The sequence below is a fragment of the Drosophila sulfurigaster genome, chromosome 3, assembly GCF_023558435.1.
Source record: "Drosophila sulfurigaster albostrigata strain 15112-1811.04 chromosome 3, ASM2355843v2, whole genome shotgun sequence".
Taxonomy (NCBI): domain Eukaryota; kingdom Metazoa; phylum Arthropoda; class Insecta; order Diptera; family Drosophilidae; genus Drosophila; species Drosophila sulfurigaster.
The window spans coordinates 15,218,090-15,237,679 of record NC_084883.1 but is presented as its reverse complement, the minus strand read 5'-3'; the positions used below and the strand labels follow the sequence as shown (position 1 = coordinate 15,237,679).

Here is a 19,590-nt window from a genome sequence, read left to right as displayed (position 1 = left end):
AGAATGTAGCCTTCGCCAATAAAGCACCCTGCGCTGCTACACAAAAAATAAAATATTTCATCAATTTACCGCACTTACTCTTAGCAAGTTTCACTTTTTGATTTATACTGAATAACATTCATTTAATGATAGAAAATATACACTTGATTTCATTTGTGCGTTATCTATGTGTATAGCGCTGCCAACCTGTTGCTAAATTACGCGCTCAAATTTGAATACTTGCATTCAATAATCACTGGTCATAAATGAAATATATATGTATCAAAACAATGCCCCCAATGCAGCTAACAACTCAATAGCATTAAAAGTAATTTCTATATTCCTCAGAGCAAAAACTTTAAATAGTAAGCCAATTTTTTAGCGAATTACATTTTTATTCAAAAAAATAACGCCAATTCGAGAACAAATACAAAAAAAAATTGTTCATTATTCACATAACATATTTTATATCTCTTATGAAGTTTCCTTTTTTATAATTTCTCTGTGTTTGGTTGTCTCCATAAAAATCAGCCAATAAATATCGAGCTAAGGTCTTATAGTAAAGTAACTTAAAATACTTTTTTGTCCATGGAGATTTGATTAAGCTAAGATTTCGACATCATCAATCTCGCCCTTAATCTCTGCATCCTCCGGCACGCCAACGCCATCTGGCAAGATGCATTCCTCCGGCTGTGACAGCACTTGGTTGACGATGTATAGATTACGATTAGAGGCACCCACATTAGTTGATGCTGCATGTTGTGTACTTGATGGCGTTACATTGTCGACAGTTCTCCTCTGAGGCATCTGCGATTTGTTTGCTGTCCGTGAATATGTTTTCTGTCTGGAAGATGGCCGGAAAGACACCGTATTGCCAGAAGACATTCTCTTAGACACACGACTAGGTCCACCTCCAGCTCCAGCTGCTGCTGGCGGCGCAGATAGCTGAAATTTTTGAAATGGATCGATTAACAAATTTGCATCATTGAGGTTTGGCTGAAATTCTAGCTTACCCTAATGCTGGCTGCTGTTGGTGGCGTTTGTTGTTGCTGGGGATTTCTGGGAGTAGGAGACGATGAGACTAGCGAATGTCTTGGTTTTTTATATTCATAACCAATGACGTTTCTAGACTGATCGTAAATGGCTCGACTATAATTATCTGCTGGATCAGCAGGTTGACTTACCACCTCAGCTGCAACCGCTGAGCTTGAAGGCTTCTTTCTGCCACTGGTTACTTGTGGGGTGGCAGCTGGTGTCGATGCTAGCGTAACAGGGGGGCGCAGATTTGGTATTGGCACTGAGACATTATCCACAATTGAATTTAGATGATAGCCATAGTTCTCCAGCAGCTTAGTGCCCACTTCCACGTCAATTGGCTGTAAGGTGGTTTTCCTCACAAAATTTTCAACGACCCGTTGGCGTTCCAACACCGTCATCGATTGAACAGACTTAGTTATGTTTTGCAGCATTAGATCAAAGAGTTGGATGCGTGTCTGCAGCTCCACTCGCTGTTTGTCCCCTGGACAAATAGGTGGCATATGCAAAAAATTTGCTAAGGGATCGACAGCAGCAGTTGAAGGCTTATTTACAACAGGTGGTGACACATTTGGTGCAACGGCTGCAGCGGTGGGATTCGTTTTCTTCGTCAAGATGGCACTACGCGGCAGCGAGAGCGAAAGGGGTTTAGTCAAGCGTTCAATGAGACCCGAGGCTGGAGATGAAGCTGCAGCTGGTGATGGAGCCGGCTTGGGATCGCTGGTAGCAATAGGAGCAAGAGTAGGCACGGCAGCGGGTGCAAGAACAGGTCCGGGAGGAGCAGAGGGGACAATAGGCGTTGCTGCAACAGCAAGTGGTTCTGATATTTGCACTGATTGCACCACACACGGCTGTCCCTCCTTGCCCTCCATCTGCTCAAGCTTGGCACGCACCTTTTGCGGTATATTCTTATCCTGCTTCGAGAAGATCTTTGTTGAGATGACCATGTACTGCGGCAACTCCAGCACGGGCACTTCGGCCTTATGATGCAAACGTGTCGGATCAATGGCCTGCATTGGCCCATTTAAATTTGGGCAACAAAAATCCAATCCCACCTGTCCGTAGGAGCGCTTATAACGTGAAGGATACAAAAATGAAAACATTTTCGTTGTGCCAAATGTGGATACATCATCAGTGGAGCTGCTCGCGGAGGGCACTTCTGCTGCGCTGCCGCTGCTATTCACAACATTGTCGTTGTTGTGCGTTGGCATCGTTATTGGGATGGAAGAGCTGCTCACTGGCGTCTCTGGATCACTGACTGTACGTGGTACGGGAGCGACCACTTGCAGGGGAGCTTCTAGACGATCGTCTGGCGGTAAGCGTATCACTTCTTGCAGCTGTTGCTCCTCCACTGTTTCTTCCTCTGTCTTGACTTCCACCAGAGGCAGCGGTAAAACATTTGTAGACAAATTTGGCTGGCGATGCAATGATGGTAAAGAAGGCGGCAATGTTGGTAAAGAAGGCGGCAATGTTGGTAAAGAAGAAACTGCAGACAACGATTGGGGCAATACTGGAGGCGCTGCTATCGTCGCCTGTGTTGCCTCGACTGGAGCAATTGCTGGTGTGGCAATCGCTTGTGATGGTGTCTCCATTTGTTGCAGCTGTTTTTCAATTGTTTCTTGCTGTTGCTTCATCCAGTTGTTAACTACTCGACGATTGAGACGCACTCGTAAACGGCGTGCTTTTCGAAGCGCTGGCAGTTTGACAACAGGCTTCGCTCGAAGGGTAAGAGGCTGAAGAGCAGAAGGCTGCACCACATTCTGGCTGACAGACGATGCAGCTGTAATGCGCACAGGGAAGGCAATTGATGTCGTCGATGGTTTATCCGGTTGATGCTTGGCACGCTTAACTATTGGAGCCTCTGCTCCAGATACAGCTGGAAGCTTTCGCTTGCGCCCTTGGGGCTTCTCATGCTGCTGCTGCTGTTGCTGCTTTTGCTTCTTTGGTGGCTGTGTCTGCTCCACTAGATGTAGCCGTTTGTTTTGCAGCTCGTTTTGAATCTTCTCCTGCTGTAACTCATCAGTGGTCACTTTCTGACCCTTCTTCGGCTGTCGTTGCGGTTCGCTACTTGTTGCCTGCGAGATTGTGGGGGCTTTGGGAGCACGAGGAGTGCGCTTGGTGCGATCGCCAGATGATTCTCGGGAGGTTGAGGTGACGACACGATCAACTGATGATTCAGTTAGTGAACGAGCCACACTTAAGTCGCGCTTTTGGGGCTGTTTTTTTGACATACGTTTCGCTGGTCCCTTAGCTGGTTCAACTGCAGCTGGGGATAAAGCTAGTGAAGATGTTGACCTTGCTGGTCCAGCTGTTGCTTTTTTCTAGCTGCTGTCGTACTTCCTCCAAATCCTTAGTCTTGGCTTTGCCAACCGATTTTTTTGATTCCTTTTGCAGTGGGCGCTTCTTTTCTTGTTTTGCAATCGTCAAAGCTGCTGCAGCTGCTGCCACATTTGCTTGACTACTAGTGGAGGGTTCAGTAGGCAGTGGATCCGCATCAAATATTTTGCTAAGCATTGATTTTCGTTGCGGCTTTTCAGCCTTCTTCTTTGTTTCAATTTGCGGCAAAGACTTTTTGCCGAGCAATGGCAATGTTGCGTTCTTTTCCTCCAGCGGCACAACTGTCTTCACAGGCTGAGTATTTCGCTTATCTGCCTCCGATTTGCGTTGCTTATTTGCCGGCAAGGATTTGCAATCACCCTTGCTTACTGTTGACGATTGCATTGCCTTTGACAACAACTTCTTGACAGTCTCCACCTGTGTCAGTTTCTTTTTGGGTTGTGTAATGGCGTCTGGCACCAAAGATACAGATATGTTGATTCCACTGGCGGTTGCTGCAGGAGATGTTGATGCAACGCGTTTGAAAGGCTCATTGGATGCGCCAACAGTAGTCTTGGTAATAACTACAGAGCTGCTTAACGTGGGAGTCTCATCGCCACCCAGCAACGATGATAATGTGGATTTCGAAGGCGATGTGAACGCTTCTGGTTTCTTGCTCAGCACAGGAGACACTTTCTTTGGCGAAACAAATGATGAGCCTTTTACTTGATGCAAAGCAGTTGCCGGAGATGACTTTGGTTTGTCTTTCGCTTTAATTTCCACCTTGCGACGTTTCTCTGCAGGGGGCGTGCTCTGCTCATAAGCATGAAACGGTCGTCGCATAACTATAGATTTGAAAAATAACTAAATATTCCACATCATGTTTACTTCATTGATTAACTAACCTGATTTTCCAGTAGATACTTCGCTATGTGATGTAGTGGGCGGTGCCATTATTGTCTTCGCTTGCATCAAATGCTTCGTCTTTGAACCACCTACTAAAGAAAAAAAAAGTTATTATTAGAGAACGTGTGGAATTGCTTCATGGAGAGATAATATTATATGATAGTAATAGCTATTAACCATCTGACTGGGAGACATCCGATTGCGTGGAGCTCACACCATCATCGTTGTGGTCATGGACACCTGTTGTTTCCGTTACATTTGATTGATCAATTTGATCAGCTTCAGACTCCTTCATTTCAAGTTGATCTAATTCGGTTGTTTCCATCTCGGACTGATGTGCATCTTGAACATTTATTTCGAGTTTTTTCTCATCAGTGGCGTCTTCAGATTGAGCTGTAATCACATCCTCATTTTTATCAAGCTGTTGATCTATTAATTGCGTTTGAGTTGTCTGCACATCCAACTCTATAGATTCGGTGTCAACCAACTCGTCCTGATTTTTCAACACATTTTGCTCCAGCTGAGTTGCAATAAGAGCTTCTTTAGTTTCTGCATCTAATTTATCAGCTTTTGATGTGTACCCAATAACGACCTGTGTGTCAGTTATATTAGCCATGTTGTCCTCGTTTTGGTTTAGGTTGAACATAATTTTTGATTTTTTAATCAAGACTCGCAACTTGCGCCCCGAATTTGTTGAGGAGCTGGTGCTTGGCGTGCTGGCAACCGATGAGCCAAAATTAACTGGGGTAGCACTACTACCAGCGAGAAGCTGTGCTGCAGTTGCAGTCTCTGCCGGCGTCTTGCTTTCCTTGACAGCTGCTCGTCGATTCTTGGGCCCTATTCGTGGCTTAGTTTTTGATTTCGCAATTTGAGAATCAACCAACAGAGTTGTTTCATTCGATGAGTTATTTTCACGATCTTTGGATTTCGTAGCTGCACGACTAGCTGACGCTTTGCGACCCTGCAGTTTTTTATCCTGCTCCTTACCCGTATTTGCTGTGGTTTCCTTTTCTCTTGATTTATACCGTAGCGCTGCTGCTGGTGTACCTGCTCTGGAACGCGTCGTTCTACCTTCAGACTCTTGAATGTCTATAATTTCTTTGGGCTTTAATTGTTTTATCATCGAGTCACTGGCGGTAGCAACTTGTGTACCCTGCAATTTCTTGACTAGTTCCCCTGTTTCGCTGAGCTGATTTTTCTCTTCGGTTAACATGTCAACGACAAATTTTAAAGCTTCCAGGTTTTCCGCTGCATTTTGAGACACATTGAGGTGCTTATCGCTAGATAACAGAACGTCAGGTTTTTTTGGTTGCCTCTTGGTAATCAACGTTTTTCGTTTCCTTTTGCCAGATGTCAAATTGCTTGCAACAATTTCTTGAAAATCAATCGATTCTAGATTTTCACTGGGAGTTTTACCTGTTGTCTGTTCATGAGATGTTGAGGGAAGATCTAAAGGAATTGGCTTACCGCTAACATCCAAATTGGATTCTGAGATTTCACTTTTTGTTTCCTTCGATGTTGACTTGGCACTTTTCAATTTCCGTTTCGTTTGAAGGGCTTTCTTTTCTATTGCAAATTTCTCATTACTGCTATTTGGTTCAGGAGATTCTATATTAGTTTGGCTATCGTTTAATGGCTGTCCTTCAGTTGCGGATGTTGTTCGAGGTTCTATTGTAGTATCCTCGTTATTGGAATCCAAAGTGGAATCATTTAATGGCTTTTCTTCCGGCATTTCTACTTTCCGCTTTCGACCGCGTCCTTTCGTATTTTGAGATAAATTACCCTTCTGTTTATCAGTTGTGTTCGACACTGATTTTAAACCCGTTTCAGACTTCTTTTGCTTGGAGTTGCTTCGCTTGTGTTCCGTTGCGCTATCTCCAGAATCAACTTTGGTATCTTTGTTTTCTGCATCAACTTTATGGTCTTTGCTTTCAGTCAACATAGGACTTTCGCCAGCGGACGCATCGATTTCGCATTTGGTAGTGCGTTTGCCACTGCGACTCCTGCGACCTGTTATGCTTCTGGAGCCATCTGAGCTTTCCTTTTCGCACGTAATAATCGCCTTGGAAGCAATTTCAATATCTTGTGTTGGCAAATTCTCAGCGGAAAGTTCTGCTGCACCCAGATCTTCTGGAAGATTGGAAACTTCAGTTAAATTTCCTTCGTTATCTTGTGGTGTTATCAGCTCATTAAAGTCTTCTGGAAGATTGGAAACTTCAGTTAAATTTCCTTCGTTATCTTGTGGTGTTATCAGCTCATTAAAATCGTCCGTAACTTCCTGTTCGGATCTAATAATGACTTCCTCTACAATCTGATCTAACGATTCTCCTTCGCAAATTTTCGCCATTTCTTTAACTAATTCATCTGCCTCATGCATTTCGTTCAGCTCAATCTCTTCATGCGATTTTACCATATTTTCTTCCGTCAGCTCAATGTTAGCACCCACATCAACTTGCTGCTCAGTTTCTTCAATAATCTTCGATGATTCTTCATTAATCGTATCCTTTGAAGTAATTTCTGGCACCTCTGGCATTTTAATCTCCTCATTAATTGATGTGACAGTTTCAATTGGTTCTTGTACGTCACCTGTTTCCTTATCGCATTCCGTAACACTATTAATTGTTGCCATTTCTAAAATATTGTCAACTTCCTTCATTGTAGTTTCGGTTTCCTGTAAATTCTCCAAATTTTCCTTTGCGATGGCGTTAATTTCTGATTTGCTATTGTCATTGGTATCTTTTAAATCTGTTTGCATTTCAGATCCTCTAATTAAATTCTCCATCACTGCAATGCTTTCAATTGCTGCTGTTAGGTTTTCCTCTGTTTTTTTAGTTTTTGAACTATTTTGATTTTTATCTGATCCAATAGAATTATAAATCTTTTCCTTGTCAGTTGTATCCACTTGTAATATTTCAATTTCTTGGGTTGCTTTTCCCAAATTGCTATTTTCATTTGTTACAACGATTTTATTTTCAGCATCCGTATGTTTCGGAAGTTCAAGAGAGACTGGTAGAGACTGGCTCTTATCTATTCTTTTCTTTTTACGTGGCCTGCCTGGTTTCCTTTTTACTGGAGTTAACTCCAGTACCGCTTTCGACGGTTGTAATTTTTCCTCCACAGGCTCCGTAACTGTCATCAATATGGGCTCCAATACTGTCGTTAATACTGGTTCCATTACGTTTGCTGGTACTGGCTCCGTAACTGTTTTCAGTATTGGCTCTATAACTGTCGTTGGTTCTCGTTTTGTAACTGGATCCGATGCTGTCATCAGTACTGGCTCCGGAGCTGACTCCAGCACTGAGACTGGTTCTACGACATGTGTGTTTTTATTTTTGCAGCCCTCGCTTTTGTCGAGATCATTTTTGTTTGATTGTTTCTTTGGCGTCAGCGAAATAACTGACATTTGCTCCTCCGTGGTGTCAGTTCGCTTCTTGGGTGGTCTTCCTCGCTTGCCTTTAGGAAACGGTCCCTCGCTTATAGCGCGTCGCAGGTTGCTTCTACCTGTGACTGGCTTATCCAAGGCTTCGTTCGAATAAGTGAGCTTGCGCACATGGCTGACGAAGAATGATGAGCTCGTTGGTTGAGAGGTCGATTTGCTACGCGGCTTAGACCCGGAACGTTTCTCGAACTCAATGGAGCGCTCAGCATCAATGCTGCTGATCTGTTCGGCCAAATTAAGACTGAGGCGCTCCAATGTTTCATAGGTGAGATTATTGTCCACATAATCGGCTGGTGGTAAATTGTGAGAGTCGTCGCCGCCGCCGCCTTCGTCGTCGAAAAGACGACGTGGTTTTGTGGTTGTGCTGCTCGAGGCTACTTCAAGCTGTTGCTCTCCTGCGAATGATTAAAGCGGAATATAATTGATAAGTGTGCCAGAGATAAATTGTATAAACGGCATTTGGTTAAACTTACCCCCGGCCATCGATTGGCCGATGTTTCCCGTGGAGGAGTCATTAACCTGTTGTGAGTCTGATTGATTTTGTTCATTGGCATACGATTTTTTTGTGGGAGAACGCGAGTGTTTGTGTCTTGAAGGCGGCGTCTCAGCGTCACTTAGATTATCTAAATACACTTTCAGACGCTCATTTTTGCCAATTGGCGTTAGTGGCTGCTGGTCACGCTCATCGTGTTGACGCGACTCCGGCGCTTGCTGGCTCTCGTCGTCGGAAACAACAGGTGTCACAGTTTCTACACGGTTTGTGTGACGCACATTATAAATATATCAGAGGGTTGGCAGTATCAACTAATCGTTAAACACTAACTTACCCGCCACAGATGGAGTTGCGCTCGTGTCCGTTGATATGTCAATAATTTGTTTCGAGTCATCTTCCTCATCGGAATCGTCATAACCGTAAAAATCCGATTCATATACATATGAAGAATCGCTATCCGAGTCGCAGGGTAAGTCTTGCAGATCTACAAATATTTATACAAAACTATTCAAATTAATAGAACTTCGATAGAAGTATCTAAACGTACGCAGTGGATCCTCTTTGGGTTCATGTTTGGATGGCTTCAAGTCAGGTTTCTGTGCTTCAATTATGGTTACAGGTTTCTTGGTTTTATTGTCCTGCAGCTGATGGTTCGACGAGCTGCTGCTGCTGCTGCTGCTGCTATTGCCATTAATGTTTGAGCCAGCAGCTCTTGCATTAAAAGGTGGCGAGGAGGCACTATGACTTTGCCCATATGTTTTCAGCACTTTATCAGGACTTTTCGATTTGACGGCACTTGTGACTTTGTGCAGACTTTGTGATTTTCTTGAACTACTGCTGCTTGCCTTCGACAACAGCAGTTTGTGATTGGAACCCATCAACGCCTCACCTAAGATTGGAGAATCAATCGTAATGAAAGAGATGTTAATGAACCTTAAGTTATTTGCATCCCATACCCAAATCATCTAGAGAGTCAAATGATTCCGATCGACCGCGTCTTTTGCTCTCAGGGGTTTTGTGGGGTTGTCGATTAAACAATGCATCCAGAGCATCATTGGAACCGCTTGACGATGAACTTGAATTATGTCGAGATCTCCCCTTAACATTTGTACTACCTATTTAGAAATAATTAGGATTAGTAATTAAATTTTATAAATGCTAAAAATGTATGTACATACTTTCATTAAGTAGTTCGTCCTCCATAAACTTTTCATCGAAAAGTTTTTGAAATATATCCGGATCGATGGAGGATGAACCACTGGTGTCCGATGATATGCGTCTGTCTTGCAAACGCGACAACGACGCTGATGAGCCCGCTTGGTTGTTTAATGACGCCGTCGTTGTCGTATCGCCGTTTGTGTTGATGCCTGCACCATAACAATGGAATTAGTAATTGCACACAGCTCACAAATGCAAATAACATACCAGGCAACACCAAGTCTTTGTACTCATCGAGATATTCTATTTCTATATTCTCCATATCATTTAATTCATTAATATTGTAGTTAATATTGTTTTTTTTGCAATGGCTTTAGTTCTTATAATAGGCTGGCGTCGTTGTCAGGAATAAATATCACGTTTAGTACCATAACAACGGTGCCACTAATTACGCATATGATGCACGTAAAACTGATGTAAATGTTTACATATGTAGCGTCTATTTACTCCTAATATACACCATGCAATTGTAAATTAAATAAAAACTCCGCAAAAGCCGCAATACGCAAACTATAATTGATACAAAATACAATGTGGCCGCAACTGAGATTGCCAAATATGCTAATGAATAATCGGAAAAAATACTAAACACAATTCCCAAATAATTCGAATTAAAATATTTGAATAATCGCATATATATGGAATATATGCAAAGGAAGAAGAAGATTATTTATCTGCTCATAATAATAGTTATTAAATTGAATAAATGTTATAAATGTTAATTTAATTATTTAATTTATATACAATTGCTGATGACATATCAGTTTATACTTCTGATTTACGTGTAACATTTTACAAAAATATTGTGAGATTAAAACAATATATTATAAATCACAATCAATAAAAGTAAATAGTTTTTTTTAACATCATAATATAACATTTTTGGAGTTTTATCAATGAAATTTAAAATTTATGAAAACAATGAAATTATAAAATTTAAATAAATTATCGTCCGATAATTTTACGATAGATGTTATCGAATGTACGCTGTCAAAGTGTTTAGCCAGTGTGAACAAAAATGATATATTCACGAAATATTTAAGAAATACTAAAAGTATTTTCTTCTCAGTATTAGACACGGTTTTACCTTGTTATACCTTATACATAATTATCGAAAATCTTTGAAGGTTGATAACAAAACTAATATTTGTTAAAATATTTTTATATATTATCAGAATATACAGCTATTCGAAAAGTTGCGCCTTTTATTGTTTTGTGAAGTAAGTAATAAAGTGTAACCAGACTGTTAATTGCGGAACTGCCATTTTTTGGTATATCATATTTGACACAAAATAGTGTGTAACACGAATGCCCGGTGACGTGGAACACGAACCCGACACGAAGAGAGAAGTGTCAAATTGATTTCAGCGCATTCAACACTTTCCAGGTCAGCACACAGAACTCACGAGCTTAGTGCATATTTTACTTTTAATTCACATTAAACATATAAATTAAAATGGTAAGTTACAACCTTTTATCTACAATTGAACAACTTCAATTAAGTTCTGCTAAATGATTTTAGCCTGCTCCTGCAAGTTCCACATCCGTTGGCAGCGGTTCACGCTCGCCCAGCAAACTGTCGGCGCCACGTAGCTCAGCCGCTGGCGGCGGCGGCGGCAGCACTTTGAAGCAACGCAAGACAACAACAACAACGGCGGCAAGGAGTCGTGCTCCCGGCGGCGCAGGCACTGGTGGCATGTGGCGTTTCTACACAGATGATTCCCCCGGCATTAAAGTGTAAGTTGGCAGGCTAACTAACAATTAATTACCGTGGCTAATTTCCTCCTCCCCTTCTTCTGTAGTGGACCAGTTCCTGTTTTGGTCATGTCGCTGCTGTTCATCGCCTCAGTCTTCATGCTGCACATTTGGGGCAAATACAACCGTTCTTAGACACTTTCATCGTAGCAAATACAAAATACTTTCACCTCAACGAACGCAACGCAACGCGAACCACAAATTGTCGACGTCATCAGATTTCATATCACAACAGTGGCCCAAACAACAACAACAACATTGATACTGTTGTATCTGCATTCCGTTTGTTGAGGCATTTGGTGTTTTCCACTTGAAATTAATAATAATTGTCTAAGCTTAAGTTACCCCTCGTTAAACTGATAAACTAAAAAATTTTATACATCATAATTTTTCGGTCGAAATTTGCAATTTACTTCAAATTGCTGCAAAACAATTTTTTTTTTGATTTTGTGGCATAGACATTAAAAATGCATTCCACAATTTATGGTGGACATGCTTCATGCTGATGTGTGTTAAGAACAAATGATTTTTTCGTATTAAAACAGTGTGTTTAAAAACCTAAACAGAACAAGGTTGTGTGTACTTTTAATGCTTTCGCAGTGCTATCGTTGTTTGGCCCATAAACTGGGATTCCTTAAAATAGCGTCCACGCTGTTTACAATTGCGTTCAGTGTGCTGTTTTTGGCCACAAATCATGCAGCCGTGTGTATGTATATTCCGCTTGTGCCGCAACTGCGACCAAGTTAGACAATTGCTTTCAACATGACCCCGATGGCCACACAGCCAACAGAGCTGCTTCGATTGATACAACTTGCAGTTGTGACCCTCGACTTGGCTGCAACGACGACAGCTTGGACAGTGTACATAATTGGGTTTCACACACATATCACAGATAGTGCAGTGTCTGTAGGTTTGGCCATTCTGTGCACAACAATTGCCACAGCGATTACAGTGTACATTCTCCACTCCCGTAAATCGTTGGCAGCTCTCGCAGTACTTGTAACCTTCATCGATACGCAGCCGAAGCAGTTGCAGTGGCACATTAGTGAAGACGCGCACTGGTGAGCCGTGGCAACGTCGGGAGGCTCCTACATTGGTGTAGCGGGTATGGTTGGTGTAGTTAAGCTTGTAGTCGCAGACTTGAAGTTCTGGCATATCCTGCTTTATATAATTGGCCATGTAGTAGGGATAGACCCAAAAGATGGCCAATGGTGTCACTGGCAGGCCATTGATTTTGTTATGCAGCCGCATCAGGGAGCGCAGAGTGTGAGCAATGAGCTCGGTGCGGCAGCCAAATGGAGGATCGGTTACAATTAAGACACGCTCATTTCTGCAAATATTCAATAAAGTTAGCATAAATTGGAAAACTAAAGGATATGACTCACTGGTCACATTTAAGAAAGTCCTCGAAGGGTTGACGAGCGTAGAAAAAATGATTATTGCACATGTTATAGAGGCAGAACTCCTTTGGACTCAGATAGCTACCGAACCGATCATCGAAGTCGAGCAGAAAACTTGCAATATTCTTGTTGCGCCGCAAATGAAAGTGGAGGCGTGGAGCGCCCATGCAGATAACTTTACTAAAGGGTAAATTTATAAGAAACTATGAAGTTAAGTGGCACTTTTAGTTAAAACTTACCTGATGTCTAATGCTTGGCACTGATCTGCAAAGAAACGCAAAGCGTTCTCATCAAAGAAATATTGAGCGTGCACATCATCTTGTGACAGCGCTTCCAGGTGACTGGTGGGATCTGAATCATGTGCACAATTCGTCTTAGAATAAGCTAGGACTTTAGAGCAACGCGGCAATTGATTGCCATTCCAATCCAAACGATTCATGCGAAAATCACAAAGTTTTGGATTACGATGCGCAGAACAAGCGAAGAAACCATCTGCGGGTGTTTGACTTTGGCGATAGAAGAGTACTGTGGGACCATGGGGGCAGCTGGGATGTTGTTCAGCTGAAGACGCGTCATCTTCCTCTGCTTCCACAAGGAGTTTTTCTTTGATGTTTTCATTCATTTGCTTTTTGTTTTGGTTTTCTAACTGACCAGCAGACTGCACATTTGTACGTAAAGAGCGTTACCATCTGGTTAAAAAAATTACGTTTGTCGTGCGTTGCCATCTGGCAACAAGAAATGTTATTAGATATATTTAGAAATCCGTACTACGGTCACATTCATTGCAAGTTGCAACACAGACTGAAGAAGGCGGCAGCACATTTTCCTTTTTTGATTATTACAAATACTTCCTATTATATAACAAGATGAACAGCCTGAAGACCGCAACCCTTCGATTTGCCAGCTTAGCCAGCTCTGCAACTGGAGCTTTGGGCAAACGTGATTTCACCCGCAGCCTGTGGCACATGACCAAAAAGCCGGCGACGGTTGGTGGAACAGGCGGCGGCGACCACGTTACTGTGCTGAACGTGCACAAGCCAAGCATCAATTGCACATGTGGTTGCAATGTGCACACAAAGGGTAAGCCATTAATTAACATAAAAAGCTGTTCCCTAAACAAGCACAGCTCAATGGGGCATGTTGTTCCACCATTACATAACCTCAAAAACGTGCTGCTGATGAAATCGCAGAACATGAATTAGAAATCTGCTAATAATCGCTTTTCTAATGATTAGGTGAACGTGAATTGGTGGAATTCCTCACTGAGGAGATCATCGCTGAGCGTAAAGTGCAAAAGGGCAAAACTGTGCCCACCACTTTGGATGGTTTCAGCGTCAAATTGAGTGGAGCCGATGTCGAGTTGACCAAGCAAACGGATAAGGAAAAGGTAGTGGTCAGCTTCAATGTAAACCACACTGTGGACAGCGAGGAGGAGCCCGAGATCAATCCCAATGCCGACAAGCCCGATTTGGGTGAAATGCGCAGCAAGCCGCAATTCGAAGTTGACATTATTCGTGGCAACTCGACGTTGTCATTCACTTGCTCCTATTTGCAAGGCGAGGCACAGGAAGGTGAATACAATGATGTTTTCTCCATTGACGAGTTGTCTATCTTTGAGGGCGAGTGGAACGACAAAGTTTACGCCGTTGCTGGTGATGTGCTCGATGGTTATCTGTACGATCTGTTAATGAATCTGCTGGAGGAGAAGGGCATCAGCAATGAGTTTGCTGAAAAACTGTCCGATTTGGCCACCGCTCACGAGCACACATCGTACATTGGACTGCTGGAAAAACTCTCCAAGTTCACTGCTGGCGGAAAATAAAACGCTTGCCATCCGCATTTAATCTTAAGAGAAGAGTTTTGTAGATGTTTAAGACAACCCGCAAATTCGATGGCATTTTGACTGGAAACGTTTTTCATCGTTGGTGTTTTTAGTCCTTTTGCTTTCGGACTCCACTTTGCATACATACATATGTAGTTAATAAGTCCAAATGTGGAAACATATATGTTTATGTTTAAAAGAGTGAAAATACAACAGATTTTGTTCAAATAACTTGTATTTAAATACTTGTATAAACTTGTATTCCACTAATTATAATTGTTTTTTCATTGTTCACCAGCGTGAGGCTCCAAAATTAGGTGTCGGTGCTCGGTTGGGTGGCAATGTTTGCGGACGCGTGTGTTCACCCAGTTTGGGATGAGGTCCAAAAGGTTCACCTGTGGCAAGTTCCAAATAAACTGCAAAGGCAACCAGCAGGCACATCAAAAGCGAGAAAAACTGCATGTTGATAATTGAAGCTTTACTTTGTCTATGCTTTGTTGCTGATTGCTTTAGCCGCTTTAATAGTATTATAGAAGCAAAATCCCAGGCGGGGAAGCACCTGACCTCAAGGCTAGGGCAGTGATAAGAGAGATTCTCTGCAAATCACTTCAAAAACCTCTCCGAAGCATACACTTTTATTTGAAGTATTTTTTTTTTTATTATTGTCGTCTATTAATCAAAAACATTTACTACAATATATGTATATACAAAACTTTGACCGTAACAATGTTTCAACTTAACAATAAATTTCTATTTCTATTACACATTTTGTGGCAACTCATCCTGACCTTTGGTTCTACATATTTTTTAGATTGTAGCAGAGTCGCTTCGTTGCTTGTGCCGACGACGCTGCTGCTGTTGATGATGGAATGAATCCTCGTTCCCAACCGGCTGCTGCTCAACGCTAATACAAATCTGAGGCTCGCTTGTTGTGATCGATGCAGTAATACTTGGCTATAAACTGAACGATGGCGGTCAACTTTTGCTCGGCTTGCTCCCGCTTCCACTTCCATTATTATTGTTGTCGTACTCAGTTGTCGTGGTGTAATCCGTTTCAACTTCGCGCAATTCGATTTTCTGCTCACGTATTGCACGCTGTGGATGGTTAATAAATGCGTCATGTGGTCGGTAATAATTGGCAAAGAACCCCTTCCTTGCCACTTCCACTCACCTTTACACACTCCTGATAGACCTTGAAAATGGGCGCACACACGGAGTCGTCTGTTTGTCCTTTTAGAAAGCGTTCGGAGAACCAGTTGTTGAAACATGCATCGTATTGTTTCTTTAGCTCGTTGCAGTCGTCGCCAATGCTATTCATTTTGTGTATTTTTGTAATTTTAATTAATAATTTGCCCCAACTTTGTTATTCAATAAGCCAACAGAAAATGTGCGCTGGCCGCAGATAGGCTGCCGATAGCACATCGATATATGAAACATCGAAAAGCGATTCACAAGAGTGCGCACTTTGCTTCGTTTATCGCTAGTATGCTGAGTACACTAAAAATTAATCGAAAATTAAAAATGTCAATATTTCAATCTTATTAATTTAGTCAAAAAAAAGGCTTGTTGTTTTCTTTGTTTTTGTTGTAGTTTCTTTTACAGTTTATTTTAATCATAGACTTTCGCACTTTAAGATTTAAGTTCATACAAAATGCATTTATCAATAGTTTTTCTTCTTTTTAAGCATAATGAGCGTTAAAACAAATTCACAGTACAGCGAGTAATTGAAAATCGGTGCTGGAAGAGAATGCAGACCTCCGATTCAGCTTCAAAGATGACACTGAATCGGAGGCCTGGTCACAGTTATTGGTAGCAGTAGTTGTTATTCTCTTCTTCCATCTCAATTGCCATCTCAATTCCTGAGCCATTGCTATGGATTTGTTTGTGGGCTGCGGATGTTAGTGTGATTGATCGACGTGTGGCGTCTACTCCTCCTCGATGGTCTGTTGTTGCTGCTGTTGCTGCTGCTGTTGTTTGTGGTGTCCACCACGCGGGCGACGACGCTGGCCACCCCAGTTGCCACCCTGGTTGTTCTGGTTGCGATTGTAGCCACGATCGCGATTACCCATATTGCCGCGCTGGAAGAAGTTGCCCTGCTTCATGTCGAACACCTTCTCGTTGACATCCACCAGATTGGTCACCTTGTCGACGAATTGCATAGCCAAAGCCTGTAGACGCGATGGCTCTGAACGATGCATGACAACCGTTTCGCTGGGATCATCCAAGCTGGCCATAAGCTCCTCATTAATGATCATTTTGCTGATGATCGAGTGAACCTTGGGCAATGGTAGATCGTACATTTGGGCTAATGAAGGTATGCTGATCGAAGTGTACACGTTGGAGTACGTAAACAGATATGTACGCAACGATTCCTCCTTGATGAACTTGACCAGCATCTCACGCACACGTTCCGATTCATAGAACAGATCCCATACCTTGGTGTTCATCTTCTTGTTTACAATAAAGTTGGCACAAGCCTGCCAATTTCCACAACGCATTGCCTTGGCAGCAGCGACGACATGTTCACGCATCGACTCTGGTGGTCCCACCAGAGATTGACGCTCTGAAGAACGCAACTGCTGGTAGAAGGTTTTGCTGATCATGCGACGGCGTGCATCGAACTCGTGGGCAGCAATGTAGGGGATTTCGAGGAGCATCGCCGACACCAGATAGACGCATTCGAGCAGTTCGAGATTGATGTGCATATGGAATGGCATTTGACGTTGCTTCTCAATCTTCTCCTGCTCCGCAGAACGTTCGTGTTGACGCTGCGGCAAAAGACCCTGGGCGAGCAATTCCTTTGGCTTGCCGGTGACCATTAGATCGACGAGACAATGATGGGCATCCTTGACGTTCTCCTGTCGGAAGGCGCACAGACCCAAATTGGCCATCATACGATTGTAAAGAATGCGTGTTGATGGATCCGCTGCATCAATGTTATCTTGCAGATGCGACATCAGCACCAGATCACGTGCCTGGAACCAATTGTCGTGCATTGCATGGTGATAGATGTGCGCCAATATGGCACGCGTACGTATGCGATCCGTGTCGTCCTTGGCATAAATGAACTTGCACAGCTTGTCCATCACCTCCACCGAGGAGGGACCAGAACCTGCAGCTGGTTGCTCGCCACGCTTGCGCTTCAGCACCTCGGGATCAAACTTATAGTATAGATGTTCGATCTTCCGCAGATAGATGCGACAACGTTCGTTGTTGCTGCCGGAGCGTTCAAAGTATTGAACGACAAGCTCAATGGTCTTCACCACATTGATTTCGTCCTTAAGACGCGATACGTAATCGTTGGAATGCGGATCGCACTCCTTCAGCAGCTTGGTGAACTCATCGTCCAATCGCTCAACGGCAGCCAAAGGACAACCGCGAATGAAATACGGTGCAGCGGTGTATTCCTCGTGCTCCTCAGCAACGCTTTCGTTCATGTTGATATCAGGATTGGCGAGCAGTAATTTCAGCATGCTTTGCATCACCTCCAGCAACAGTGCCCAATGCTCCAGCTTCATGGGTTCCGAAATCTTTTGATTGTAATCGAAGATGGCCGAAATGATGTTAAAGTGAATCTTGACACTAATTGGTGTACCCAGCTCATGCTGCTCGGAGATGTCGCGCAGCTCGAACAACAGATCAATTTGCAGGCGACGATCAGTGCGTTTCTTGCCACGGGCAGACATAATCTCAACGAGTTTGGCCAGCACCAGAGGAATGTCGATTTCGGCATCCTTTTCAAACATTTTTGGCTTCTCGACAACATTGCCCTTGACAACGGTCTCCCATTCGCCATCCTCATCATCTTCGGCGCGTTTACGCACCTTGTGCTTCTGCTCCTTGCGCTTGTCCTTGCGTTTATCATCGTCCTTATCCTCCTTTTCGGTGGTGCGCTTCAAGAAACGCTCACGCATGTTCTGGTATTGATTCTCATCCTCGGACGACTCCGTCTCCGATTCGGTGTCCGAGTCCCAGTCAATTGAATCATCCGAATCATCATCGTCATCGGCAATCGCCTTCGACGGCGCCGACTTGGCAGCCTTGGGCTGATCGGGCAGCTTACCAGTGCCAACAACACCGGCATCGCTGTCGGCGCCATCGCGATCCGCATCACTGTCGTGTGCGTCACCGTCGCCCTCCTCAACATCGCTTTCCTGATCGGGTGCTTCTCGGAAACGCGCCAAATCATCCTCGAAATCCTTGATATACTTGCGCACCTTTTGACGCAGTGTGCCCAGCGATTTCGAGTTGTTCTTCGAGAGATTTTTGCGACCCTCGCGATCCTCCCACACTTCATTGATGAAATCCTCTAGCTCGGCAAGACAGCGAATGTAGAAGCGCGGCGTAATACCGTTCTCCTCCTTCGAGATAACCGGCAACGCCTTTGTGTAGGCGCGCGTCAAGTCCTCGAAGCTGCTTAGCGTATTCGGTATATCCTTGATCTTCTTGTGGTTGCGTATCGTCTTAATGATGCCTGTTAGGTTCTCATATCGCTTCTCCTTGGTGGAGCGCACCACACGTTTTACCTCCTCCTCGTCGTCACTGAATTGCTGTGCCACAAAGAGAATTGCAGTTAATTATTGGATCTGAGCAATATTAGTAAGGAAAATTTGTGCACTCACAAAGTTGGCGGCTTTGTTGTAGTTCTGCAACTGAACCTCCTCCTCGCTGGACTCGGATTCCGAGTCGGAACCGTTGGCAAAGAAACGTGACATGTTGTTTACTTCTGCTTATGCCGTTTTCTATAAAAATGAAAATATATTAAAACGTATACAAATTATTAACTGATTTCATTAGTTTCGGGGGCTGTATCACTTGGTGGTTGAGGTTATGTGCAAGCGGCCAACATGGCGTTTGCAAAATATTGACCGCACAAATTCGTCACTATTTTATGATATATCCGTACACTAGACACTTGGAACACATGCAGAGCTAGTTGCACTATCGAGTAGCAACAACTTCCTATTGTATTTGCCACGCTTTTAATAATAACTTACAATTATTACAGCAAAACGATGTCATTCACAAGACATCAAAGAAAAGAGGAAGAATTTAGCAGAGTTGGAGAAACATCGATAACACCATCGAATTATCGATGTTTATATCACTTTTTTAAACTTTGATTTTTTTTTGGCTAAATTAACAATTATTGTTACACATATAGATGATTTTCTACTACTTGAATTATAATTTCATTCAAAACTCTTAATTTTTGTACCTATAAATA

The 19,590-nt window shown here is 43.0% G+C and overlaps 6 protein-coding genes across 7 annotated transcripts; 2 read left to right on the top strand and 4 right to left on the bottom strand.

The window, feature by feature from the left end:
• Positions 1 to 362: 362 nt before the first annotated feature.
• On the bottom strand, positions 363 to 9,929 carry LOC133840533 (uncharacterized). The gene is given in 11 exon segments (XM_062272419.1): positions 363 to 924; positions 993 to 3,271; positions 3,273 to 4,175; positions 4,236 to 4,328; positions 4,414 to 8,070; positions 8,149 to 8,424; positions 8,503 to 8,652; positions 8,716 to 9,057; positions 9,125 to 9,283; positions 9,347 to 9,535; positions 9,594 to 9,929. Coding segments are annotated over 11 exon segments (8,448 nt in total). The 5' UTR covers positions 9,649 to 9,929; the 3' UTR covers positions 363 to 579.
• Positions 9,930 to 10,685: 756 nt separating this feature from the next.
• Positions 10,686 to 11,528, top strand: LOC133846242 (protein transport protein Sec61 subunit beta). Its single transcript, XM_062281074.1, has 3 exons — positions 10,686 to 10,845; positions 10,909 to 11,123; positions 11,189 to 11,528. Exons 1-3 carry the CDS (start codon positions 10,843 to 10,845, stop codon positions 11,274 to 11,276), a joined length of 306 nt encoding a protein of 101 aa, XP_062137058.1. The 5' UTR covers positions 10,686 to 10,842; the 3' UTR covers positions 11,277 to 11,528.
• A 14-nt stretch (positions 11,529 to 11,542) lies between these two features.
• Positions 11,543 to 13,239, bottom strand: LOC133846240 (rRNA N6-adenosine-methyltransferase ZCCHC4). Its single transcript, XM_062281072.1, has 3 exons — positions 12,781 to 13,239; positions 12,527 to 12,721; positions 11,543 to 12,471 (listed from the first exon to the last, which is right to left on the bottom strand). The coding sequence occupies exons 1-3, from the start codon at positions 13,161 to 13,163 to the stop codon at positions 11,727 to 11,729; spliced, it is 1,323 nt and encodes a 440-aa protein (XP_062137056.1). The 5' UTR covers positions 13,164 to 13,239; the 3' UTR covers positions 11,543 to 11,726.
• Positions 13,240 to 13,316: 77 nt separating this feature from the next.
• Positions 13,317 to 14,594, top strand: LOC133846241 (complement component 1 Q subcomponent-binding protein, mitochondrial). Its single transcript, XM_062281073.1, has 2 exons — positions 13,317 to 13,621; positions 13,777 to 14,594. The coding sequence occupies exons 1-2, from the start codon at positions 13,408 to 13,410 to the stop codon at positions 14,361 to 14,363; spliced, it is 801 nt and encodes a 266-aa protein (XP_062137057.1). The 5' UTR covers positions 13,317 to 13,407; the 3' UTR covers positions 14,364 to 14,594.
• A 400-nt stretch (positions 14,595 to 14,994) lies between these two features.
• Positions 14,995 to 15,787, bottom strand: LOC133846243 (TP53-regulated inhibitor of apoptosis 1-like). The gene is made up of 2 exons (XM_062281075.1): positions 15,535 to 15,787; positions 14,995 to 15,458 (listed from the first exon to the last, which is right to left on the bottom strand). The coding sequence occupies exons 1-2, from the start codon at positions 15,679 to 15,681 to the stop codon at positions 15,339 to 15,341; spliced, it is 267 nt and encodes an 88-aa protein (XP_062137059.1). The 5' UTR covers positions 15,682 to 15,787; the 3' UTR covers positions 14,995 to 15,338.
• Positions 15,788 to 15,963: 176 nt separating this feature from the next.
• LOC133846238 (eukaryotic translation initiation factor 3 subunit C) lies at positions 15,964 to 19,509 on the bottom strand. Of its 2 annotated transcripts, none has more exons than XM_062281070.1 (3): positions 19,361 to 19,509; positions 18,986 to 19,105; positions 15,964 to 18,913 (listed from the first exon to the last, which is right to left on the bottom strand). In XM_062281070.1, exons 2-3 carry the CDS (start codon positions 19,076 to 19,078, stop codon positions 16,289 to 16,291), a joined length of 2,718 nt encoding a protein of 905 aa, XP_062137054.1. In that variant the 5' UTR covers positions 19,079 to 19,105; positions 19,361 to 19,509; the 3' UTR covers positions 15,964 to 16,288. The 2 variants fall into 2 exon arrangements, with proteins under 2 accessions (XP_062137054.1, XP_062137055.1); XM_062281071.1 differs by lacking the exon at positions 19,361 to 19,509 and adding an exon at positions 19,270 to 19,288.
• Between the last annotated feature and the right edge of the window lie 81 nt (positions 19,510 to 19,590).